Genomic DNA, 26,075 nt, shown 5'->3' on the forward strand with positions numbered 1-26,075 from the left:
GGTCAGTCCACAGTTAGTAAGGCAGTTAATAATTAACATGGTATATTTTGATTTGGAAATTTTACATGGATTTTCTAAGTTAAGTATGTATGATGTGTCAGACTGTACATGCTGCTTGGTTTACAAAAAAGGGTGAAAGAAATCTATAATGGACACTTAATTCCAGTAAATCCCAATCTAGAAGTATGCACTATAATTTGTGTATTGTGCACTCACCTTCCAAGACAGCAACACAGAGATACACTGCAGAGTATGTTGAAGTAAAATAGGAAAAACAATTTCACTGTAAACTACAGAGGTGTAGGAGGAGAGGTGTATTAATCTTGCTTCATGCTAATATCCTAGTGCAAAGACAGAATTGTAGCAGTGATAAGCATTGTTCAGATTTCATTTATTTCTCTTTCTCCCTTTCTGTAGTGATTAAAAAACCCCAAACTTGGCATATAAACTAAAGAATATAATGAAAGTGCTAGACTTTATAGTACTAGTCTGTGACAGTTTGGTTGTTTCTAATTTGTCCTGATTTTGTTTTATAGGAGAAAAGAGAAAAAATAATGAACCCTATTCTCTGGAGGATTCCAAAAGACCAAGGGTTGTGGGAGATATTCCTATTGAGTTAATCAATGAAGTAATGTCAACAATTACAGATCCTGCAGCAATGCTTGGGCCAGAGGTGAGGGAAATATGTAGACTTGGTGTTGCAAATGGTCAGTTTGCAAATGGTTCAGTTTTAATAAATATTCCACATGGATAGATTATGACAAACTTAAGTCCACAAAACTGACCATGCTGCCAATAAGAAAAACAGAAACCTTGAAAGAGTGTGATTAGGCAAGCCAAAAATATTGATGAAATGCATCATTAACATGAGAATAGTTCTGCTTTGCTTTTTTTAATGCATTGTACATTGTTTGCAAAGCGAGTTGGAAGCTACTGATAGTAAAAAAAGTAGAGCCCAGCTTATTTTGCAAGGTACTTTTGTTACAGAACTGTTCCAGAGAATGCTTTTTATTGTTGATTGTGGGTGTAGCTCATAAGGCAAGGTACACGGGCTTCAAATACTGCAGCAGAATGAAAGATCCAAAGTCAAAACCTCTGTCTAGTGCAGAAGGGCTGATTCTAAACAGTTATTTGCTCTGTCTTCCACAGTTGCTCTTTTTTTTTCCTGCTGGAGTAGAAAACCAAACAGAATTGCAGAATTGTGCCATGCACAGAATTGCACTTTTTTTTTTCTTGGCTGGCTTTTCCTCTTTCTGTTCCCTTTGCCAGGCTATGTTTTGCCAGCAGCTCTTGTTTGCCAAGGATTAGCTAGTGGCTGCTGAAGATTTGGAACCACCTACATTTCTTACTCAAACTATATACTGTGACTGATGGCTCTGCATATTACAAATGCTGTGCCGGTCTGGCTGTTGGGGCTGGCAGTGACTAGAAACACAGCAGCCAAACTTTGCTCTAAAAAGCAAACAGTATGTGCATGCAAAAATGTTTTGGCATTGTAAAATGATCTTGGAAAAAAAAGTTAAATAAATTGTCTGTATTACTTTGATCTACATTCAGATATATGGATGTAACTACTAGATATGTAACAGCAAAATGAGTAGGAATTAAAATGTTCTTTTTAGGCTCTTATGATAGTGGCATAGATATTGGAAAATGCTACCAAAATCAAAATACATGATTTTGCCTGTTAAAATCTGGGATTTGCAGTATGTGTAGGCAAGCTGACTAGACTAAAGTGGACATGGTGGCATAGGCTTCAACTGGATTCGTGCGGATCCTTGGGAGATTTTGGAACTTGGGTCATAATCATGGCTGTTGTTAATCTTTACAAAAGAAGTTTGAATAGCCTTTTTACGCTGTAGTGTAGATGTATATCCAGCTTATCTGATCGTGTCACTTCTGCTAAAAAAAAAGTAATCATTGGCAATTCTATTTTTATAAAAAGGTGGCTTGGAAAAAAAGAGGGGATTTCACTTGTTTGTTCATCAAGGCTGTTCTGTCAGAGGATGTGAATTCTCCAAAACATCATTTTATTTCTCTGTTGTGTGGTACAGACCAACTTCCTCTCGGCGCACTCAGCCCGGGATGAGGCAGCGAGGCTAGAGGAGCGCAGGGGGGTGATTGAATTCCACGTGGTTGGCAACTCCTTGAACCAGAAGCCCAACAAGAAGATCATGATGTGGCTGGTTGGTTTGCAGAATGTGTTCTCCCATCAGCTGCCTCGAATGCCGAAGGAGTATATCACGCGCTTGGTCTTTGATCCGTGAGTACTGCTGGAGGGTGGTTTGGTGGGTGAAACAGAAAGCCTGATGCTGGTTGGAGGTAGCAGTGTAAGAAAGGACCAGCCAAGGTGGCATGTAGGGCAGCTGTGCCTGTACTACTCTTTTCCAATTTCAAGCCCCTATAAATCCTAGGCAATCTAACTGGATTGTGCCCAACTACTACCTTGGTGGCTGTATTAATGACAAGTGGCTTCTTGTTGTGGGACTATTGTGGGTTGACCCTGGCTGGATGCCAGGCACCAAAGGTGCTCTATCACTGCCCCTCTTCAGGTGGAGAGGGAAGAGAAAATACAACAAATGGCTAATGGGTCAGTTGAAGGATAGGGAGATCACTTCCCGGTTACTGTCATGGGCAAAACAGACTCAAGTTGGGGAAAATTAATTTAATTTATTACCAACCAAATCAGATTAGGGTAATGAGAAAATAAAACCGAAATCTTAAAACACCTTCCCCCACCACCACCCTGCCCTTCTTCTTGGGCTGAACTTTACCTCTCTCCCAGCAGTGCGGGGGTATGGGGGTCGTGGTGAGTTCATCACATGATGTCTCTGCTGCTTCTTCCTCCTCCTCAGGGGACTCCTCACACTCTTTCCCTGCTCCAGTGTGGGGTCCCTCCCCCAGGAGATAGGCAGGGCTGTGGGACCCTCCCACAGGCTGCAGTCCCTCAGGAACAGACTGCTCCAGTGTGGCTTCCCTGCGGGATCACAAGTCCTGCCAGCAAACCTGCTCCAGCACAGGCTTCTCTTTCCGAGGGGCCACAAGTCCTGCCAGGAGCCTGCTCCAGCACGGGCTGCCCGCAGGGTCACAGCCTCCTTCCGGAGTCCCCTTGCTCTGGCATGGGGTTCTCCAGGGGCTGCAAGTGGAGATCTGCTCCTCATAGACCTCCAATGGCTGCAGGGGCACAGCTGCCTCACCATGGGCTGCAAGGGGAATTTCTTCTCCAGTGCCTGGAGCACCTCCTCTCCCTCCTTCCTCACTGACTTTGGTGTCTGCAGAGCTGTTCTTTTACTTGTTCTCACTCCTCTCTCTGGCTGCAGTTGTTCCTGTGCAGTAAATTTCTCCCCTTCTTAACTATGTTATCCTAGAGGTGCTACCACTGCTGCTGATGGGCTCAGCCTTAGTGAGGCCGTCTTGGAGCAGACTGGCACTGGCCCTGTCAGACACAGGGGAAGCTTCTAGCAGCTTCTCACAGAAGCCACTCCTATAGCCCCCCCACTACCAAAACCAAACCCAATGCAGGGATGTGGGCCTGTGGGGAAGGCTCCTACTTGTCTTGTACTTTCAAATGTTAGGACTGAAAGTCAGAAAGTAATTACAGTGCTTATTGGTGGTTTCCAGGCTCAAACTAACCTGCTGGCTGCGCCATCCCCTGTGGAGGTTGTGAGCCAAATGGCAGCAGGCTGAAGTTTTTCAATGAGAACTTGTGGGATTTATGAAGAACAGCAGCATTTGAGTCAGCATGGGAGAAATCACTCCTCACCAGAGCATGCTGCTTTTCTCTTTATCAGTGCAAGTTTCCCGTTTTGCTTTGGGTGCAACTGATACACCACAGGCACGAGACGCATTGGCTTTAGGAGCATCCAGAGGTTGTACATTGTCCTCCACCTATCCTAGTGTCCTGACTGAATTGTGCCTCAGCTGCTCAAGTATCAAGGAAGGCTCTCCTCAGAAGTGTCCACTTTTCCACCATTGTGTTTCCTGCAGAGTCTGCTTCCTTTTGATCAGTTTGTTCTCCCCAGATTTCTGCCTCTGAACAGTCCATGCCCGATAATAGCCTAGGGGTTTGCTGTACTCACCGCAGCACTTCCCAGTGGAGGATGCCTGTTGGTTCATTGTGTGTCAGCAGAGACCTTGAGGAGCAATGACTGAGCTGATTGCAGCCAAATACGCAGTCTGGTTTGTGGAAGAGCCTTTCTCCACCACACACTGTATCAAACTTTGTGCTCAGTACTATCACAGCAGTGGTTATAAAAACATTTCTGGATCCATTTACTCTGCTTTTAGGCTCACATTCCCTTGGCAATACTCTCTTGGTGCCAGTAAACGCTGCTGCTGCTGGGTCTGTGCTGTTCTTGAAGTACAAACTGCCCAGTACTGGGGATTGTTGGAAAGGACTTCAGTCTCCAGGTACAGGAGTCTGATCCTGGATCCTTCTCCCTGATTCTTCAGAGGGAAATAGCACCGATCCATACTCTTTTACCTCTCCTATGTGGGGTTAAGCACGGCTTGGTTGTGAGGGAGAGGCAGCATGACGATCTTGTCTGACTTTAGTTGCCCTTGCAGCACTATGATCTCAAGCAGAGGCTACTGATTGAAGCCACCATGTTCCCTTGTAACTGAACATCAAAGCAAAATTCTGAAATAGTGGTGTTAAGTCATGGCCTTCTCCCCTATTTCCTGTTGGGAAAGACTCTCCTAATAGGCTGAGAGGAACTGCTGGTAGTTTAAGTGTTGTATAAAAAACTGTCTGGAGAACAGTCTGTGTTTGAGAAAAGGGTATGGATATTGCTACAACTAGAAAATGTCCTCCTTTATGTGCCTGAGGCAAACAGTCAACCCAGAGGAAGCAAAGCACATTGACTGGACAGAGTATCCCAGCATTTGCTGTGAATCTCCAAGAGCACACACTGGAGACCTGCTCTAAGTAGCGGGTGCACACAAACCTGTGTCAAGTGTGAGACACTGGAATCCAACAGCTCTCTTCCCAAATTCCTTTCAGCTATTACCTTTTATCACCTTTTGATATTTTTACTTCCGAAATGACCATCCTTATTGAATCTTGCTGCTTAAATAACTCAAACACGAGTAAACAAAATGAAAAGTTCAAGGTAATGAATTACTCCTGTAATTCTACAGATATGAAGTACCAAAATAAGTGCAAAAAAAAAAAAAAAGTATATAAAAATATAAAGTCTCCTTCAACACATAAAATATGGCTAATGTTCAGACTATTTTTTTTTGGCAGGGGCTCATTTTTGTCACCAACCTTTTCCCCCAGAAAGATACCTTCTGTAATTTACTGTATTGTTTATACAGTTTATATGATACCATGTATTGAATAACCTAGATAGCAGGTGCAGGGTAAATCTTTCCAGACCTTGAGGATTACACTAAAATTCTTAATCCTTGACACAAGAGTTCAGATTGCACCATGTTATGTATTTCCTGGCAGTCAATGTAAGTGTGACAGAAATGGATATTTATTATGATCTTGATTCCACTGGGAGTAGGTGATTAGAAATAAATATAATTTCTTGATTCATCAGCTGCATCCGAAACTGATAGCATAGCTATAGAGAGTGCACAAAAGGAAACAGCAGTCCCTTAGAAAGGACTTGCTGTCCTGTAACTCCATTAATTTCTAATTTAGTCAGGGCAAAATCATCCTGAGAAATGTATAATGATGAACTGTCAGCAATATATTCAATGAAAGCAATACAACTCTTATTTATTGAGCATTACCCTAGCATCCAGGAGTACTTGACAAGGCCAGGACCTTGCAGCCTGAATGATGAATTTTATGATAAATTCACAGCATGATGTTAAAATAGCAACTCTTCTGTAGATACAAGCAGCGAACTTAGCAGAGGCATATACAATTGCATTAGCATCATGGAAAGGAGTGAAACAAGTTTGTGAAAAAAAACCCCAAACAGAATTCAAAATCAAAAAGAGGGTAATAGCACTTTATGTATTATGTACATGAATTAAAGTGACTGTTATTTTTGTCAGGAAGCACAAGACCCTTGCATTAATAAAAGATGGTCGTGTTATTGGTGGTATCTGCTTTCGGATGTTCCCTTCTCAAGGATTTACAGAGATTGTTTTCTGTGCTGTGACTTCCAATGAACAAGTCAAGGTAAAAATAATTCTCTACTAGAGTTCATGAAATGCATTTGAGTCACATACACTACTGCATATGCTTCTAATTTTGTTAGTTACGTTGAATACGTTAATGTGTTGCCAAAGAGAAATGGAGTTTGAAAGGTAGTAATTCTGAATATTATACACCAAACCTAAACAAATGTGCATTTAGAATCATTACATCATAATAGGATTACTTGTAATTAATTGGATAAAATCTCTGTCAACACCAGTTCCTGGCCAGTCGTCTCCCATTCTTGGACTGTTCACTCCTCTGTCTCCTGCAACTGCCTTTGTAGTATAGCACCTCATCGTAGACTGAATTAAGTATTGCTTGTGTATGACAATAAGTTGTGTTCAGTCACTTTGGAGCATTAGGTGACTTCAATGAAAATGAGAAATATCAAAAACATTATAGTTTTGCATCTGAATATAAGCATATGGTCTATTGTATTCATTCTTTTTGAGTTAACTTCACAAATTGTTCTCTGGGTGTTGAGAATTGGCGACTGTGCCGAAAGAATAGAAAGCACTTTGAATACAGGAGATTCCCCCTGCTTTCCAAGGGGGGACTACGGGAAGATCCGACTATGACCGTTTGATTCAGGAGTTTGCCTTTAGATGGCGCTCTAGCTTCATGTTTTTCGGTTGAAACTCCTCTGAGAAGTGGGTTAATTGGGGTTTGTAGCAGTTAACATGCAAAAATTTTGTGAAGGGAAGAGCTCTGGGTGCGTAAGGGTTACAGTGGGATTGAAAGCCTGTGCCAACTATTAGTATTTGTGTTATGTTTAATTTTAGTCAGCTCTGGTGTTAAGAGAGGAATGGTCTCCTGCACTTAGCAGTGGCCTGTCATAAAAGTATCCAAAGTGTCTTAGCAAATGCAGACAGTAATGGAGTATGCTTACTAGGTTTATTCTAAGCTTGACTAATTCATAAAAGGTGGTTTTGTTCTACTAAAACAACCAACTGCACTACTCAAGTTAGGCTGCCAAAGATGTGTTGTGATTCTTTAGGAAGAATATGATCGAGCAAATAAATCTGACCCACCAGAGTGCCTCCTGGCTTGCATATGCATGCATAATGTTCACTTTATTTTGTTACCATCTGTGTGCCTCGCTGTATCATTGACTATTTCTGAAAATTTACCTTCCCACATTCCTGAGTAGGGTGACCCCTACCAACAGGTAACTGAGAAAAACTAAATATTCACACATAGCTAAACTGCCTGCTCTTGGCAAAAATAAATTTCTGTTTTGATTCAAGTCGAGGTTTGAATAAGGAATATAGGTAATTCTGTTTTGCTTTATATGTGATACCTAAAAGTTGGACTGGTTTTGGGGTAGTTTGATCCCATGTTACAAAGTTATTTTAAATTTTACTATACGTGGCTTAGTTTCCTTTTAGGAATGTTAGACCTTGGCAAGTGTTAGAATCAAGAAATCCTTTGAAAGTTACAAAAAATAATAGTTCAGCAGCACTTTTGAAATAATTGTCATCATAATTTTTGTTCCTAGATTAGTAGAATTTCAAAGAAAATGTGTCACTACTAAATTGTTTGTATTGAACTTCAGCACTTACCTAACTTGCTGCTTTAGCTGGCTATTTCCATGTTTGGAGCTATTAAATTACAAATTCAATCAGAAGTATATACTTTGTAATGTATTTTTCTGGCTTAAGTACATAAGTAAAAATGTCCCCAGTTTGCAAGACCAAAACCAATTCCATGTATATTTCTGTAAGTGTCCAGTTAGTCTCTGTGATGTTAAAACTGGAATATATGCAGGAACAACACATTATTATGGGCTTTCCTGTCTATTTTACATTTCTTCATCTCACAGCAGAAAGGAAAGACTATAACTTACTTGGAAATGTGAATAAGTGGAACCTTTTGATTACTTTGAGGTTGAATAAAAATGGAAATTATTCCTGTGTGCAGTCAGAAGCCATAGCTATTATTTGACTGTGGACTCAATAATTTTATGCTGCTTATTATGGTGATAACTGTTCTACTATTCCCTTTTACGTGCTATGGTAAGTTCAGATTGTAAGTCCTTTGAGGCAGTTTCTGCTACAGGTGCACAGAACACAGCAAATCAGAGATGGGTGCCCCTAGAAGGAGTAATTTTGGTATTTGCTGCTTTGCAGTTTTGAAACATTATGGCTAAGAAAGGATGCCCTATTACAGTATATGGAGTTTTATTATTGATGAAATATGTGACTGTTAATAGTTGACACTATCTTAAAAGGAAAAAAATAATGTGTGCAACTTGAATTACAACTTCCAGATTATGTGCTTCTTTAAATCCATAGTTTTTGCTCTCCTTCAGATTAAAAGTGAATCAGACATTAGAAGCTGTTATATTTTATATTCCCTGTTGGGTCATAAAGGTACCCTTACAAGGCTGAAACCAGTTTGATTTTGAGTACACCTCACCAAGTTACTTATGAGAAAATCTTTAAAACAGGAGCTAGAGGAAAAATGGCTTTTTGAAACAAGGCTGAAACCAGTTTGATTTTGAGTACACCTCACCAAGTTACTTATGAGAAAATCTTTAAAACAGGAGCTAGAGGAAAAATGGCTTTTTGAAAAACAGTCTGTCATAACCCTTGGTCCGCAGTTTCTAATATGTGCAATCCCCAGAGACTTTGTAATGGCTTTTTTTCCTCGCACATTTCACACAGGGTTATGGGACTCACCTAATGAACCATCTGAAGGAGTACCACATCAAACACAACATTCTCAACTTTCTCACATATGCAGATGAATATGCTATCGGCTACTTCAAAAAACAAGTAAGTCAGTGTAAGAAATTGCTTGGTGCAAAAAGTTAACATCTAGCAATGATAAACTAGACGTGATAAACTAGTTGGATATAGTGCATTGTGCAATTTTAGGTGTTTTTTTTTGATCTACAATATGTGCTTTGTGTTCATCTTGGGTAATGATATTGTCTTATAATGTATTTTATTTTGATGGACTCATCGGAGTATAGGTGTGCAGTGTAGCCTATGATTTGTTCAGTCCAAAATCCTGTTGAATATGGGTTGGCTTCTTTATTCATTCAGTTCCTTCACTCATTTTATAAGAAGTGTAAAGAAGGACTGGACATACCTGCAGCAGACTAGAACTTACCTGACCTGTGCTCACTGCCACTCCTGATTTGAAGCATGAGGTCCAAGTTAAGGAAAGATTGTGATGTCTAATCTGTCAAATAGACTTGATATATTAAGTAGGTGTCAACTATCTGATCAGACGGTAGAGTGAAGGTGGAGGTCAGGCTATTCTAGGAGGTGTACAATAGGACTAGAAGCAATGGACACAAGTTGAATCACAGGGAATGGCAACTAGATAGAAGGAGTTTTTTTTTGTTTTTTTTTTTTCCTCCTCTCCGTCCTGTCTTAAGGGTGGTCAAATACTGGAAAATGTTGCCCAGAAGGTTGTGGAACCTCTGTCCTTGGCAGTCTTAAAGACTGGATAAGGCTTTGGGCAACCAGATCTAATGAGACCTGCTCTGAGCAGGGATGGAATTAGATGACCTCCTTAAGTCCCTTCGAGCTTCAGGTGTTCTATACTTCTGTATATAAAACTGTTACAATTCACTCTACACACTGACAAGAGTGGAAGCTGGGCTTGTGACACAGCAACCAGATATGTGCACAGACCCTTTCCATGTCTGAAATGTCCCTTCCCAAATGTGGAGGTGCTGAGTCTCCATGTAAGTCTGAAGCCTTTGATGGTAATTTGTGAGGCAGAAGTTCTGATTGGGTTCCTTAGTTTTAGTGAGGTTTCATAGGTAGCACTGTAACAGAAGAATAAAATGCAGCCAAAGTGAGACTCCTACACTGCTCTTTATTGTCCTGGTTAATTCTTTTGTGGGTTTGTTTTTTAATGAACTTTTGAACTGTATAAAGACTGTAGCATAACTTTGGAACTTTTAATGGGATTTATTATCTTATTTTTTAACTTGAAATATAAAAATGAAAAAATCACTTTTTTTCAAGCTTTAAAATTACTGTCCTCTCATCGACTTCAACAGCAACTTTTCTTGCCTAATGACTACAGGACTGGCAGTAGCAAATTTTTTGAAAAATCAGGAACTTTGTCCACAGTAAAGATCTTTTCCTCCCTATCTTTATCTTCCCTATTCCCTTCTTTTTCTATACATATAAGCAATTAAGTATTCTTGGATTGAGTGACTCCTATGAGAAGGTGTTTGCAACACTATGAACAGTGGTCTGTAACTCTTTCCATCGTATTGTCTGTATTTTAACATTATCATGAATTTGGTTCTAAATCATCACGGCATTTCAGGTTAAAACAAATGTAAAAGAAAAATGGCATCATGACAGCTTGATGGGACTTTTTTTATTTTTAATCTTTATTTCTTCTTCAGGGTTTCTCCAAAGATATCAAAGTACCAAAAGCAAAATATGTTGGCTACATCAAAGATTATGAGGGTGCCACATTAATGGGATGTGAATTAAATCCAAGGATCCCCTACACGGAATTTTCTGTCATCATTAAAAAGCAAAAAGAGGTAAAAGGTTAAATGAAACACTGAACACTATATTCAGATGTTTCGAAACAATTCAGTCAGTGCCAGGTTAGCTCTTGTCTTTTCTTTGGTGATTAAAACATTGGAATGTATACTTGTATTAGTTAGAATAAAACTTTCATCTAAGTCCCAGTGCAGTAATTTTGCAGAAGCAATAAATTCTACCTTACTAACTTTATGACAACAGAAATGTTGAAAAGTACTGGTATTTTGAGTATTTCATAGCTAAATTCTGTCATAGGTAACTAAGCAACATGTTGTGAGACTGAGTTGTTCTGCAGCTTTGACAATTGTTTTTCTTCCTCCCTCTCCTACTGACTGTAATGTTAATTAGAGTGACTTTTGAACACTTGGAGTGTTTGTACTGCATGTCTTGTATTTTACTTGAAAGGAAGAGGATTTTCTTTTTCCTGCCACTGTTTTAATATACAAATTAAGGGTGACCTGTCTTAAATTGCAGGCTGTCCCTTTTTGGAATTTATGTGAGATATTCTTTATTTATTCCGTAAGGCAGTTTATTATCAAAATAACTGTTACCAGTTTTGTTTAAATACCTTCCTTTTAAAGGGCTTTTAAAGAGGTACAAATGACAAAGATAATTTTTTCTTTCAAGGTTAGTCAAATCTCATTACTTTTAATTTTGTTAAAATGAGTCTTTATTGAACAGTCATTTTCCTTCCAGTAGAACTATTTAGCCCATGCTTGCAGAAAGAAAAGCAATATCTGAGTGCTATACTTTTAGTTTGCGACTTTTCTTAACTTCACTCACTGGGAAAGTTTTTATATGTCCGTACAACTTAGATGGTAATTTTTTCCCTTTTATTTCTGCTTGCTGGGTTACTCTGCTTGTTTGGCCGCTAAGACCATGTCACCCAGCACTGGGTACTGCTCACAGGACACCATTTGTGAGTTTGTACTGCCTGGTTTATAATTCATTTATATAATTTATAATTCATCAGTCACTATGAAAAAGATGAAAAATCCTTCTATGCAAAGCTTTGTGACCTACTGACTTGTGAGTAGTTGGTGTTGAACAGCTTGTTTTAATTGGAAAGAGCCACTAGTTCCTAAATTATATGAAGAGCTGAAGGTGTGTTTAACAATCAGTTTGAAAGTGTTTTGATGTTACACTGGAATATGGCCATGGTGGTGGTGTATGCTGTATTTCTCTTAACATTTGTAAACTCTATTGAAAATCTGTTGTTTTTTTTTCCTCTTTGAGAGAAAATGCTATCTGTGTATATAAAAATATGCCCAATATGTCCATTATTTCCAAAGTCTCAAACTGTGATGGTCTGAACAGCTGCACATTTGTTTACTCCTGGTTATGAAGTAAGTCATTTTGAAAGTGACATATTCAGGGCACACAAAGCTTAGGTAATCGTCTAAGTGTGTATCAAGAGCACCACAGCAACTCACTTAGAATTGAGGTAATGAGATTGTGAAGCAGAACAGAGTGTACCCTAGAACTGGAAAAACTTTTCCTGGCATTTACAAGCAGAGCAGAATTTCAGTTCCAAGATGTGGCATCGTTCTGACTTCCTCAAGAGAAGATCTTCAGTAAGAGTATCTCTGACTGGTACCTAAGAAATTCCAGCAGTTACATAGTGACTTCGAAATGAACAGGTATCTCTAAAATTTTGGAATAGGAGCATATTATGTGCATTGAAATATGTGCCTCGAAATTTCTGACCAGCTGCACAAAGCAGTTCAGAAGTACTAGCTGTTAGAATTAGAGACAGTTCCCAAACCTTTCCCAGGAAATCCCCTTCCATACCTCTGCTGCCACCTTCCCAGGAGCTGTGCAGCTTGTGCTAGATATATCAAGCAATGACTCCTGTTCTTCCAGATTTGTGCCTAAAAAGGCAGCTGAGAGACTTGGTAGCCTCGTCTGCAGAGTCAATGTTTGGTCAGATAGCTCACCCCTGTTACCAGGTTCAGTGGATCTATAAGGACCATAAGACTAGGAAGCGAGAGTGTTTCCATTTGTCACAGCTTTTCATTAATCCTTTGGGTTACTTTTGAGCAAAGCAATTATTTTCTGTTTGCTGCTTTATTACAGATCATTAAAAAGCTCATAGAAAGGAAACAAGCTCAGATACGAAAAGTTTATCCTGGCCTTTCTTGCTTCAAAGATGGAGTACGGCAGATTCCCATAGAAAGCATTCCTGGAATTAGTATGTATCAATCTCTTTTAATGTAGAACAGAAGCAAAACCGCCCAAGAAAGGTCCAAGACTAGAAATACTAATGTAGTCATGTATTTCTTTTTGATTAAAATGTAATTGCTTTGGTCTGCTGATTTGATTTCTACAAAGATTGTTCTGTTTCCATTACAATTGCTGTCTTTGAGATTTCCTCTGGGCATCCCAGGTGGATCCACTTCTATGTAGATGTGTGTAATTTTATTTATATGTGATTCTTCTTTGATTTGTATCACAGAGTAGTCAGCAGTTTTCCTCTGGTACCACTGTTATGCACTACATTCCTGTATAAGAATGAGTTTTATGCTAAACATGGACTTACACAACAAAACAGAATTAAAACAAGTATCATCTTTTGGAGGATTTTTCTCAACTGTGCTTTTCTGCAATGTAGTCTCTGTCCCTAGGGAGTCAAATTGGATAACTTCGATGTTGTTAATCTTTACTGAGTTTGTGGTAAAATATGTATTGAGTTATTGAAAAAGGATGTGTTTCATGTAAGAATATTTTAGAATCTTCCCAGCAGTCTGGAGGAAGAGGCATGTAGGAAATTGAATGGGGCTGCAGGCTAGATGGTTGTGTCATTTATTAGGAGTAGCTTTTATTAAAACAAACCCATTTTACTGCAGCAGTGCTGAAATGGCTTATCTTTTTAGAGCTGCAGTAACTCAGTTAATGTTTTGACTTACTGTAGTTCCCATGTAATGTCTCATGTTGTTGGTGTGCAGGAGAGACTGGCTGGAAACCAAGTGGAAAAGAAAGAGGGTAAGTGCTGCACAAAGTAAAATGATGAAGCAGTTTGGAGATTCTTTTGAAAAAATGTCTTTAAATAATGTCAATTGATATTTCCTTTGATCCACTGAAAACCAGATAAATAATCCACATGGGATGAGTTCTTAAGTGCTTTTTTTTGTGTTTTGTTTTGTTTGGAGTTGCTTTTAGGTAGGATGGACATCATAGGAATGAAGAGATCCAAACTAATCTTTCTGTATTCGTATTTTCTTTCAAGTAAGGAGGCCAAGGATCCAGATCAACTCTACAGCACATTAAAAACCATCCTGCAGCAGGTGAAGGTGAGTGCTAGTTCTAGTTTACTTTCTGTAAAGATTTTAAAATCATTTACAATATAGAGTTTCCATATTAGATACCTTACTTTTTTCTTTACCAAAGAGCCACCAAAGCGCTTGGCCCTTCATGGAACCTGTGAAGAGAACTGAAGCTCCTGGATATTATGAAGTTATAAGGTTTCCCATGGGTAATGACATTAACATTTTTTAAGTATAGAGTTTAAATATCTTTATGGCTAGAGACATAGCAGATAAAATGTAATCTGAGTGTTTTATATTGAGATATATATTACTTGCAGCTGAACAGCTTTCAGCTCTGAAGTGCCAAGAGTACAATGTGTGGTTTGAAATTTATGACTGCTTTGTGCCCTTTGTAGCTATATATATAGTATATACATGTGAAATCTTAGTGTGGCCCAGAGAGCTTTTAAACAGCGCAGTCAGCTAGAAACTTTTGGGACTGAGCTAGCTTATGTGAGTTGTACAAATATGTTCTTGTGTGTGGTAACTGGTCATTGCAGATCCTGCTGGTATGTTAAAGGCAAACTTTCAGAAACACCTGAGCGTTTGAATTGCTTTGAAATACAGATTTAAGCCTTCTAAATCACATAGAGAAAACCTGTTCAGAAGTACCAGGAGTTTCTTATTAAGTTTTAACAGTTTGCTTCAATTTAAGTTTAGGAAAATGCTTCATGCAACTGATTGGAAGATAACTTTTATATTCGTATTTTAGATCTGCCAAAGTTGGACAAGGTGGTTTGTCTACTTATTTATTGTTACTTGTAAATCATGCAGCTGTTGTTTATACAGGATTACTTGCAAAGGGAAGTACACAACTGCTAATAACATTTTTCTTCTCTTTTGATTGCTGGGTCATATAATTTCAGTGATGATTCTGTGCTGTTGTAAACAGACGGTTTGATTTGTTTTGCAGCAGATTTAAAGCTGAATCCTGCTACTCCTTCATTGTTTATGCAGTACTCACCTCCATCTTGCTAATTACAGTTTCTGTACCTTTTAATGTTAGAGAATGAAATAAAAGTTCATTGCAGGCTACTGTCAGTCAGTTTCTTGGAGAATGAAAGTGTTTGTTCATGTTGCTTTGCTCCTACTCTGTGTTTACTAATTTGGCTTAATGATATTTTTAAATTCAACTTACTCTTTCCAAATAGCAAATATATGTGTACTTTATAAAACAGCAGCTGGTTTCCTGTATCTCTGACACAAATGTATTTTCTACCAATGAAAAACAGAATACTGACACCCTCCCGTGGTAGAGTTTTCTCTGTCTCCTTTTCTGAGCAGAAGCTAAATCTAGAGATCTAGATGGCTGTTTAATCTGAACAGTGGTTACAAAGAACTTTCTGCCGGGATTGGCAAACCCTAAATAGTAATGCTTCCTGTCCTTTCCTAGTTCAAATGTATTACAGGGGAGACAGCAGCTCTCAGTTTAGGACTAAGCTGGAGCCATTGGTTTAGTTTTTGCCTTGTGTTTTTCAGCTAAGGAACCCAGCACAACTAAACCACTTCTTGATTCATGGGCAACTGCTTTCTGTCTGCTCTCACTGCCAGCATGCTGATTCTGCACAAAACCTGCCCAGACATGATTTCAATTAAGAAAATAATCATTGTTTTTTGCTATGCTATCACATACAATATACATTTGTCTTTATGTTTGCATACAGACTAAACTGTACAATATTTGAGAGGTATGGCTGTAGGGTTTTCTGGCTACTGTCTAAGGTCAGTTCTCACGTATAAATACTTTCCCCCCCTGTTTTAAGTGCTCTTTCAGCTGCTTATTTTCAGGAAACACTGTTTGGGTGTTTTGGGGTTTTTTAAGGTTTTTTCCCACCTGCTGAGTGACAGGTGGAGCCAAACCTTCACTGGAGTTAGAGAACAGCTTAGCTGACCAGCCAGGCAATGTTTGCTTTAGGGTGAGCTAAACAGCTTTCTCACTTGGGTGCTATAATTAGACTATGGATATCTAGTTTAAATGTAGGCACCTGAATTTCAGACTCAATGGGAACTGAATGAGCCTTTGCTTTTGCAAAGTACTGTGCAACACCAGTGAATGGCAAGTTATGTATCATTGAAAGAGGTATCTGAGAGCATCTATCAAACTTTTCTTAAATAACCCACTCTTCTTAGTTTGACAGGGTTTTTCTCTATTCTACTGAAGTTAAAAAACTCCTTTAAAAAAAAAACAACAAACCAAGCAAAATAAATCCCTCAAAATCAAACCAAACCAAAAATACCTGCAACCACATTTTTAAATCTTCATTTTTAAGACTTAAGTCCTTGCGTTGGAAGTCTTTGGTCTCTGCTCTCCTTGCAATACTTGTTGTCAGTAAGTTGTCTTCATTTCAGCTGTTTCTATTCTATACAGCCTCACAAAGGTGCTGCTGAAGCCTGGCTCAAGCATTGCAAAAAAAATAGAGCCTCTGAGGTGAGAAAAGCCAAGGCATCCAGCACACCTCCCACTACTTCTATTCCTGTACTCCCGCCTAGAACACTTGTGATGTTGCAAAACTTTTAAATGCCTCATGAGAGTTACTAGGAAGGCAACCGTGTGGAGAACACTGAGGTGGCTTTATGTATTTTCTGGACGACTGATTTTAGCATAAAGGAAAACATTTCTTAAAGAATGTTCTGTGAATAATAGTGTTGTACAATGCTTTGTGTTGAAAGCAAGGAGGGATATCTCTCGCATGACTCTTAACAAGGGATACATAACTATAAAGTTTGCAGGTGTAATTAAAATGTATGTAGAGCATGGATCAGATTTAATCTTTTCTCATAGCTGCAAGTAGTGCTTGTAGTACAGACAGATGTCTCATCTCTGCTGTGTTCACACAGAAGTGAGAGGTTTACATTAACATACATGTTTTGTGATGTTTGAATTCTTTGCTTATAAACTCTTAAGGCCTCCTCCAGCAAAGCTGGAGCAGTTAGAGGAGAGTTAGGGACTCCTAACACACGCTGAAAACTTAGAGACACAAAAAATGATGCTTTAATCTTTTAAAGAAATAAATAAACTCTACACAGAATCATTCTTACAGTGAAATGATGCTTAGTTTGAGGGGCTCAGCTGCTGTTGAAGCTAAAAAAAAGGGACCGTGCCTTAGATGAAGGCAATTAGGAATTCCACATCCTAGCTTTGCCAGTTCATGTTAAATAGCAAAGCAGTCTAAAGGGATATTGCATACCAAAAGTATTTGAGTCAAATGCTGTTAATCTATTTTTCTTCTGTACAGATCTCAAAACAATGAGTGAGCGACTCAAGAATAGGTACTACGTGTCTAAGAAATTATTCATGGCTGACTTGCAGCGAGTCTTTACAAATTGCAGAGAGTACAACCCCCCTGAGAGCGAATACTACAAATGTGCCAATATACTGGAGAAATTCTTCTACACAAAAATTAAAGAAGCTGGATTAATTGACAAGTGACACTGTCTTTTCTACAACCACATAGTGTGCCTACTTTATGGGCAGGGGAAGCTGTTCTATATCTGCGTTGTGGGACTCAAAGGTTTCAAGAAACTTCTGTTTAATACTTAGCACTTTTAAAAACCATCTTAGTTTTGCAAACATGTATTATAACGAAGTTACAAAATTATTTTATTAAAATGCTTTATAATGTATTTAATTACAGAAAATTTCTTTTGTGTGTCGATTACTGTATGTTCATAATAAGTTTATCAGTGACAGCCTCTGAAACCCCACGAAACATGTGGGAAATTGCACATGTTTGGGAATATGAAGAAAATTCCCAGACAACAGATGTTATAGCTTACCTAATGCAGTAGCTATTTGATAAAGTTTTTTGTTTTTTTCAGTAAAAAAAGAAAATAGGGAAAACAACAATTTGGGGGGTTCTGAAACACTTGTTTCTTTATAGAATCTTTTTATAAGATATTATTTTTTAAAAGAAAAAGCTGGTTGAGAAGCTGTGAGAGAAGAACAGCCAGTTTTGGAAAAGGACTTCCTGTAAGCTTTGATAGATGCAAGTTTTTCTATTAATTTGGGATTTTGATAAACATTTTACCTGTAAATTGTAATCTCATAACCACTATTAAAAACAAACAAAAAAATCTGGCTAGGTGTGTAATGTCATAGTGACTTGGCTTATGCAGGACATAAGTATCCAAAAGAACTTCAGAGAATCCAATTCGCATATGCTAGTCAATGTCAGTTGCCTTAGTGGAGTTAAGATTTTGCTGCACTTCATGACCCACCCTATTTACTGCTCTTCACTGATAAATTCTTTGGGTTATTTAGCAGAGATAAGACTATTGAAAGAAGTCAACATATGACAGCTTCTAGCTCATATACTTGGCTCTGTGGTAAACTGGATTTTCTACCAGGCTGTGTTGTAAATGCTTATTAAACGTGATTATTTAGACCCAGGAACATATTAACATTTTACAAGTCATGTTAGTATATCTTCAAAATAAGCACTTACATATATACTTTGCTGCTTACACTACATTTAAGAGGTACACCTAACTTCCTACTGGAGATCAGTACAGGCCAAAAAGCTGTCACTTGACATTTTCTAATTAGAGTTTGTAACTGTAAATTATAATTGCTTTTGTGAAAAACAGATCCAACTTTTGTTCTTGCTGTTTTATATTTACAGATGTTACACTGGTAAAATTCAACAGTTGTAAGACTGAATAAAACCCAATCCTATGCTGTGTCAAAGAATATATTCCTGCAAAATGCCTGTTCAATGGTAAATCACAACTTGATTCTGCAAATAGATGTCAGGAACAACCTGGAAGTAGTAAATGTGGTACACAAGGTATTCAGAATGTTAACACTAGATTTACCATAGTGTTTTGTATGAGATTAGTCTGACCTGCATTTGGATCTATAACAAAGGTACAGTGAGCATTGTTTTTCTTTTAATAGCCAGTACTGAATGCTGTAATCCTGTTTTGTAGATTGGGCCTACAGATGCACCTGTTAAGCTTGGTATCCTGTGAACTTTTGTTATTTTCAGAGTAGATTTTCTTATTGTCTTTCAATCAGATTGTCTCTTCTATATTGAAACATTTGTTTTCTAATTTAAGAATTAATATTTTCATAGATACTGTGCAATAAAGTTACATTAGGATATGTGGTTTTGCAAATGCTTTAAGCTGATGAACTTTACATTTGTAAAATTAATATATTGTACTGGTACAGAATAGTTTTAAATTATATATGTACAAACCCCTACTTATTTTGGTCTTTTTTCATTACTTAGTTCTGGCACTGCAACTATACCTACTGTTAAGCAGAGCTGAGACTTCAGCATGGAGAGCTGTGCCTACTCCAGCTAGCATTCCCATCTCTCTGCTAACTCAGCGAGGTGTTGTTACTCCCATCTCCTCAATATCTCAAACAACTCTTTGAGCTGTTCAGGACTTGATTTTTAACCTCAACATGTGCTCATGCTGTTTTCTCATGTTTGTCTACTAGAGTCCTTCCTTTATTTACAAACCAGTTTACAGGGGAGCACACTGCAGGCTATGAGGAGTACTTATGTATGTTCACCATGTTACTCAGATGGTACACTTCTTTTGCATATCCTAAACAAACAAACAAACCTGCATGTGTCTAATACCTAGCAGACAATTAGACCATATTAAGATTTATTTCCTCCCCCATCCACTAAAATTTAGTCCTGTGCCACATCATGTAAAAGTGTACACTTTTCAGAGGGTAGCAAACAGTGGTCTGAAGAGGCTTAGACATTTTTCTGGAGCCTTCTAAGAAGCAGTTCAGACTATTCAAGACTTCGCCTGCAGCTGCAATGGAACTGCAATTCTTCAAGCTTAATTCAAAAATAAACCCCTAAGCCAGATGCACCTCACCACTGCGTGAGGCTGCTCTGCTGTAGCTGTTATAAATTCAGTTGCTGGAAGTAAAGAGCACCTAAAGCTAAACGACTGCCCAAGTTCCTGTAGTACTAAGAAGTATGGTAAGACCCAGAGCTAGAATTTTAGGATGCAAATGGAAAGTTAAGTTTCAGTTTCAACATCTAAGGGCTGGTATTGTGAACAAGTATTTTGCAAGCACTCCGTAGCTGAAGCTTTTATTATGAAGTCCCGTAAAACCAATTTACACTCAACCAAAGTAGAGCACTGTTCACCGACCTTCACTGATGACCAGATAGGGACAAAGTTAGTAACTCTTTTAAACAGCAGTACCAAGCAACCCTAAATTGTTACTTGAGAGAGCTCCCGCTACGTAATCAGATTTCAACTGACAAAGCTTATGTCAGAAGATGGGGAAGGAGGGCGCTAGTTTGCAGCATGCCTGTGCTATACAGTGCTATGTTTGAAGCAAATACAGAAATTGCTAGAATACCAGCCATCGCAGATGTGTTTACAATGACCAAAACATTTATTAGAAACTTCAATATGAAACTACAACCATTACAAGAAGAGCTGTACAAATATTGTTATAAACATACACACAAAAAAAAAAACAACCGAAAACCAACAAACAACAAAAACCCCAAACCCCAAAACACTAAACCATTTGATCTTAAGTGTCCAAGCAAGCAGGGTATAAGTTACAAAATTATAACATAAAAGTTATAAATTTACATTAGAAAATGCCTTCTCGCAAAAGGGTTTGAATGGAATCACCTTAGTTACAAAGGTAGTCTTGTGTCTTCTAGATCATGAAAGTCACTGGATTGAAACCAGCCCCCCCTTAATTTTATATCCTTAGCATTAAGACACATAGAAATAATGGCATATTTATGAAAAATATTACGCAACAATAATTTCCTGGATATTTCCTTTCTTCACAGAACCAGCATGGTTTTGCTGTTGTGACTGGAAATATCAATGATGGCCAACAAATTTCTCACTGTATTTTGACAAGAGATGTTTTCCTAAGAGAAGGGCGCTTGGCGTTATTTTTCTGCTTGAAAACTGGAGAAGTCAGGAAATTTGTGTCTGTGAATGGGTCCCCTCTTCTGAGTTTCCTAAAAGAAAAAAGATTGAGTTTTGTTCCAAACATCACTTAACACTCATGAACTATTTCATCTTACTAACATCAGACCTCTCTTCGAATGTTTTCTTAAGAATTTCTTTCTAATATTTAGACTCCCCCCTCAAATCCTCCATTTGATGGAATGTTATGAACTTTATATCAAGCTGGAAAGTAAGACACCTACCCTGCAATACTTGGTTCTTTATAGCACACAGTAACAGTACAGTTTCGCTTGCGTTTTGGAGATCGTGGTCCTTCACCTTCTGGGACAACAGCTGCATTCCCAGTGCTGGCGAGCAGTGAAGTGGTATTGGTAACATCACAAAGATGACCATGAGATGGCTCTGAAGGCTGCCCTGGGATGAAATTAGGCACACTTACAACAATTCAGGCAAGCTAGCTTAAAAGAGAACATCAGTGAACACACTAGATGTGAAGCAACTTTCAGCTGTAACTATTATCTTCACATTGTACTTAAAAATACGTAAGAGGATCAACAAATTCAGGATTTTAGTTTGGAAAAATAAGTTAACGCTAGGCAGTGCCCAGCCAAAGTGTGATTTGTTGTTCCACTTATTTTATATTTTGTTCTCCTCCTTTGTCCTCAGCTTTAGTACATCATTAAGCACATCTAAAATACAGTATTGACTATTGTTGACCTGGCTTATACAAGACATGTCTTTGATTCCAATCTGCCGAGGAAATAAAAAGCTAAATAATTAATCTAGTGATTTCTGTAACATTAATCTGTTGGTATTTATTTAAAAAAAAAAAAAATCCAAAATAAAAAAAGTCTAAATCCCTTACAGAATGTTATCTCTCAAGAAAACAAAACCAATTACAGAACACTTTCTATACTTACGAATAGACTTGTCACTTGACTTACTGCTTTCAGTCTCTTTTTCATTACGGAGTTTCTGCTCATGCTGTGCCAAACATCTTTTAGACCTTGGCCTTGCACGTACTGGTGATGTACCTATCTTGTCCACTGAACTTCTTCTTTTTGATTTACCCTTGTAAGGCTCATAGAGGCTGTCATCTGAATCTTCTTCAATATCACTTGACTCGATGGTATAGGTTTTCGATAAGTCATTTTCGTCATCCACACCAGTATCTGTGTCATTCACACCAGTATCTGTGTCATTCAACTTATTTTGTCGAAAAGGTGTAAGATGGACACTCTCTTCCAAATGAAAGTCATAAGCATCACTGAAGCCACCCAAGAAATCCAACTTTTTCTTGGAAGTCCCTTTACCCTGTCTTTGTTTTGGTGTTCGTCTGGAAGTTTTAGGTTTTTCCAGTTTTGCCTTCTCATGCTTCTCTTTCCTAACTTGAGAGTCTTCTCTGTTTTTACACTCATGTTGTTTAAGATCAGAATTATTGTTTAAGTGGGACTGTGCAGTTTCAGAATCTGTCCTCCTCAACACCAGCTCTGAACCTACCTCATTTTCATTCAACTGAGAAATACCTAAATTTCTGTTTTCTATACTACACATCTTTAGACTTTCCTCAAGTCTAACTTCATACAGTTCAGAAAGCTTTTTTGTTGAAGCAGGTGATGCTGAATGGTTCAATACACCAGTATAATGTTTGTTGTAATTTCTCAACTTCACAGAGCAATTCCTAATAGACCCATCTTTTGGTAAGAGGTTACCAAGTCCATCCTCTCTGCTTGAAGAAATATTTTCCAGCTCTGACTCTATGACGTCCAGATGAAAATCAGACGTTTGTCCTTACAATTGAAGAGAAAGGGTCATGTTAAAGCTAAAGAGTAGCAACCTGTTAAGGTTTTGTGCAAGTTCTGAACATGTCAGATATTAAGACTATTCTTAGAATTTTCCCCATAGATATGTACAAACCAATCAAGGAAGTTCTGTTTAATACAGCTTCCAGACAGGAAGCAGTTAAGTATACTATGTTAGGATTTTCCTCTAAACTGTTCCATTTGGAAAGGTTATCTATGGGTCATTTATTTTCTGTTTTGCTTTGTTAACAGTTGTTGATTTCATAAATGACACTAAATGACTAAAGATGACTTTACTCTGTTGAACTGTTTGGTGGATAATGAAACTATATTGCAGGTATATAGAGGACAAAACATTTTCAATTCTCCCCGCCCATTTTACTAGGCATCTTCATTCAAAAAGTTGCCAACATTAATACCTAACCTAACCTTCCACTTATTATCATAAGTGGAAAAATACTTGACAGTTACTTCAAAAGCATTACTTTCTTTTTAAACTTACACATTTTTTTCCCCTGATTCAGAATACAGCAGTGTCTGGTACTTTGATATAGTTACCTTTGTCTGGAACTATTTTGTTTGAGGAAACGGCGTTGTCAGATTCCTCACAGGTCTCTGACACAGAGTGAGTGAGCTCATTTTTATGGCCGTCAGCCTCCATCCCACTTGGAAGTACTTGATCATCCCCATCAGCACACTGTAGATGTTTTCTAGAGAAAATACCAAAAGATAATATTTACCAAATAGCAGTGTATTTTATCACAACACAACTACTTCATTGCATTGGATTTCTTCCCTTTTTTCCAGTCAGAAAATTAAGCTTACTGATATAAGATACTTACACTGAATGTATTGGCCCTGCGACACTGGAACTGTTTTCAAGAACTGAAGAAAGCACTCTCCCATTCTGTCAACAAAATAAATCTTAATGTGACTAAAGAGATGAAAAAAGCTTGCATGATACACAAGTTTTAGACAACAGCCAGGTTACCCACAGAAGGTCCAAAGAGGCCCTTGACTGCTTCTCTTTCTGGCTGTGTGAACACAAAGTACTACGTGATCTCACATAGTCCCTGCAAGTCAACACATTCATCACCAGCCTAATCATACAGACAGTGGACAGAGGAAAGAACTGTAAGGATAGTACAGGGAACAAGACATAAACCCATAGAAAAACAGGATGCCCCATCTACCATGTAGCAGAGCCTCAGTCCCACTAACATCTACTACATATACCCACGTTGTGGACCACATGTCATACTGGGAGCTGTGGGAGCAATTGTACCTCCAAACTAGGCTTAAGTCTCAAAAATTATGAGCATCTACGTTGGAAGTAATAAGGGGGAAGAATTAAGATAAATCCTGCCCCTCTAGAGCAGATGGTACTTACTACACCTGTGGAACACAGATTCTTTGCTGGGCCAAGGAGATCAATTGAGTCCAGTAAATTCTGAGAAACTCTTGAAATTATCTTATTCAAGGCTTGCAGTTGATTCTAACAAACAAAAGAAGGAAAATAATGCTGTTATTGTCATACTCTAGTATCAACTACCAATGAAAGAACTTACCAGCATTATGAGCTGACTAAATTAGTGCAGATTTTGATGTTCAGCTTCACTAAATCACAAAATACCTCAACAAGTCCTTGTGCTTGCTTGAGCCTAAGATGTCTTTGCAATTGAAACATCTGAAACTTCAGATCTTGATAATCTTTTTTTAAATGTAGGATGGTATCCTGGGCATCCATCAGTTTCAGCTTTTCTTCTTGCAAAGCCTGAGCTAGGGCTTTGTTGTTTGCTTGAAGGCTCTTAATTTTCTTGGAGTTGTTGGCTACAACACAAGAGCGAATATTTCAACTTAATTTTTAAAAAGAAAATAAAAATGTGAAAACTATTAAGACATCAAGCATCTTACTTGCTATTTTGGCCTTTACAGTGCAGATCTTGCTAATTTTATCCAACCTCATCCATTTCTGATTTTTCTTCTCTTTCATTCGTTCTTTTATATCATCCAGAGTGTCTTTGACAGGCTTTTTCAAGTGTTCAGCCATCTTCTCCTTTAAAAATATGAAGGGTGAAGAACTCATGAAGCTGGTGACGCTCAACGTTACCCAATGCCAAAAGAAAAGGAACAGAGAAACAAGAGTAAAGCTCATAGAATGGCTTGGGTTGGAAAGGACCTCAAGATCATCCAGTTCCAACCGCCTGCCACGGGCGGGGACACCTCCCACTAGACCAGGTTGCTCCAAGCCCCGTCCAGCCTGGCCTTAAACATTGCCAGGGATGGGGCAGCCACAACCGCCTTGGGCAGCCTGTTCTAGTACCTCACCACCCTCACAGTAAAGAGTTTCTTAGTGATGTTTTTAAGTTGCACATATACACGCGTTAGACACCCACAAGCGTTAAAAACCACACAGACAAGACCACTTTCAAAACACTTCCTTGCAGCACGGCTACTGCCATTACGCCGGTTATCCGACTTGCAAACCGCTCGGTGCCCGCTGCGCTGTCCAGGCCGCGGGCTCTAAACGCTCGCCCTGGGGTGGCACGACGGGTAGTGAAGGGTGAAGAACGTCCCCAAGGGGCCGGCAGTGGGCCGTGATTCCTCTAACACTGTGGGCAGACCCTCCGCGATGACACACCGTACCTCCTCAGAAAAGCGCATCCACGCCAGCCACGTCCCCCGCACGGCCGCGGCTGCCCGAGCCCCGGGCGGCAGCGATACCGCCGCAGCGGCAGCCGGCTCCGCCCCGGTGCCCGCCGCAGAGCCCCGGCTCTCCTCAGCAACAACCGCACACCGGCGCGCCCGGCTTCGGAGCACCGGAAGCAGCAGAACACCCCTGACCTCGCTCAGACAGTTGACTCCTCCACCACCGTTCCAAACCGCCCGCCGCTCCCTCCCATTGGTCCGACGTCACGCCCTCCCATTGGTCCGACGTGACGCCTTACGCACAGCACGGCCGCCGCGTTCATCCGCGCCTTGCTCGTAGCCCCGCCCGTTGGAGGCTTCCGCTGCGCCCGCCTTGAGGCGGCAGCGGGGGTTGGGTTTTGCCGGTGGTTGTAGTCATGGCGCTGCTACCGGCTGCCCTGCGACCTGCAGGCACCCCCCGTTGGGGAGCGGCTCGGGGCTGATGCGCCTCATGGGCCCTGCCGTGGCTTTCCCCGGCAGGACCCGCGTCCTGCGTTCACCTGGACTACCTCAGCTGCCACAGTGGGAAGACACAGAGCAGAACAGTGGCAGCAAAACTAGGAGATGAGTCGTTAACTTTCAGTGTAGCAGCAAGATGAGACTTTCCTACTCCTTCTGGACCGTGCTGCTTGTGAGCTGCACTTCTGCTGTTGCAACTTGAAGTGAAAATAAT

General features: G+C 39.3%; 2 protein-coding genes across 3 annotated transcripts in view; one reads left to right on the forward strand and one right to left on the reverse strand.

Annotated features, from left to right (window-relative positions):
- KAT2B (lysine acetyltransferase 2B) overlaps nt 1–19,200 on the forward strand; it is a 43,747-nt gene extending 24,547 nt beyond the window's left edge. Inside the window, exons 11-20 of the mRNA XM_062607163.1 lie at nt 537–673; nt 2,055–2,263; nt 6,016–6,142; nt 8,830–8,940; nt 10,542–10,685; nt 12,766–12,880; nt 13,635–13,671; nt 13,916–13,979; nt 14,077–14,161; nt 17,231–19,200. Coding sequence (XP_062463147.1) covers nt 537–673; nt 2,055–2,263; nt 6,016–6,142; nt 8,830–8,940; nt 10,542–10,685; nt 12,766–12,880; nt 13,635–13,671; nt 13,916–13,979; nt 14,077–14,161; nt 17,231–17,424 — 1,223 coding nt within the window. The 3' untranslated portion in view covers nt 17,425–19,200. The remainder of the gene's footprint in view (nt 1–536; nt 674–2,054; nt 2,264–6,015; nt 6,143–8,829; nt 8,941–10,541; nt 10,686–12,765; nt 12,881–13,634; nt 13,672–13,915; nt 13,980–14,076; nt 14,162–17,230) is intronic.
- Nucleotides 19,201–20,478: 1,278 nt separating this feature from the next.
- Nucleotides 20,479–25,521, reverse strand: SGO1 (shugoshin 1). Of its 2 annotated transcripts, none has more exons than XM_062607164.1 (9): nt 25,361–25,521; nt 24,629–24,770; nt 24,348–24,544; nt 24,105–24,209; nt 23,557–23,621; nt 23,273–23,424; nt 21,833–22,702; nt 21,155–21,326; nt 20,479–20,962 (listed from the first exon to the last, which is right to left on the reverse strand). In XM_062607164.1, exons 1-9 carry the CDS (start codon nt 25,376–25,378, stop codon nt 20,842–20,844), a joined length of 1,842 nt encoding a protein of 613 aa, XP_062463148.1. In that variant the 5' UTR covers nt 25,379–25,521; the 3' UTR covers nt 20,479–20,841. The 2 variants fall into 2 exon arrangements, with proteins under 2 accessions (XP_062463148.1, XP_062463149.1); XM_062607165.1 differs by lacking the exon at nt 25,361–25,521 and adding an exon at nt 25,194–25,318.
- Between the last annotated feature and the right edge of the window lie 554 nt (nt 25,522–26,075).

Source organism: Pezoporus occidentalis, unplaced genomic scaffold (genome assembly GCF_034315485.1).
Source record: "Pezoporus occidentalis ecotype Australia unplaced genomic scaffold, CSIRO_AGI_Poc_V1 ctg120, whole genome shotgun sequence".
Lineage (NCBI taxonomy): Eukaryota > Metazoa > Chordata > Aves > Psittaciformes > Psittacidae > Pezoporus > Pezoporus occidentalis.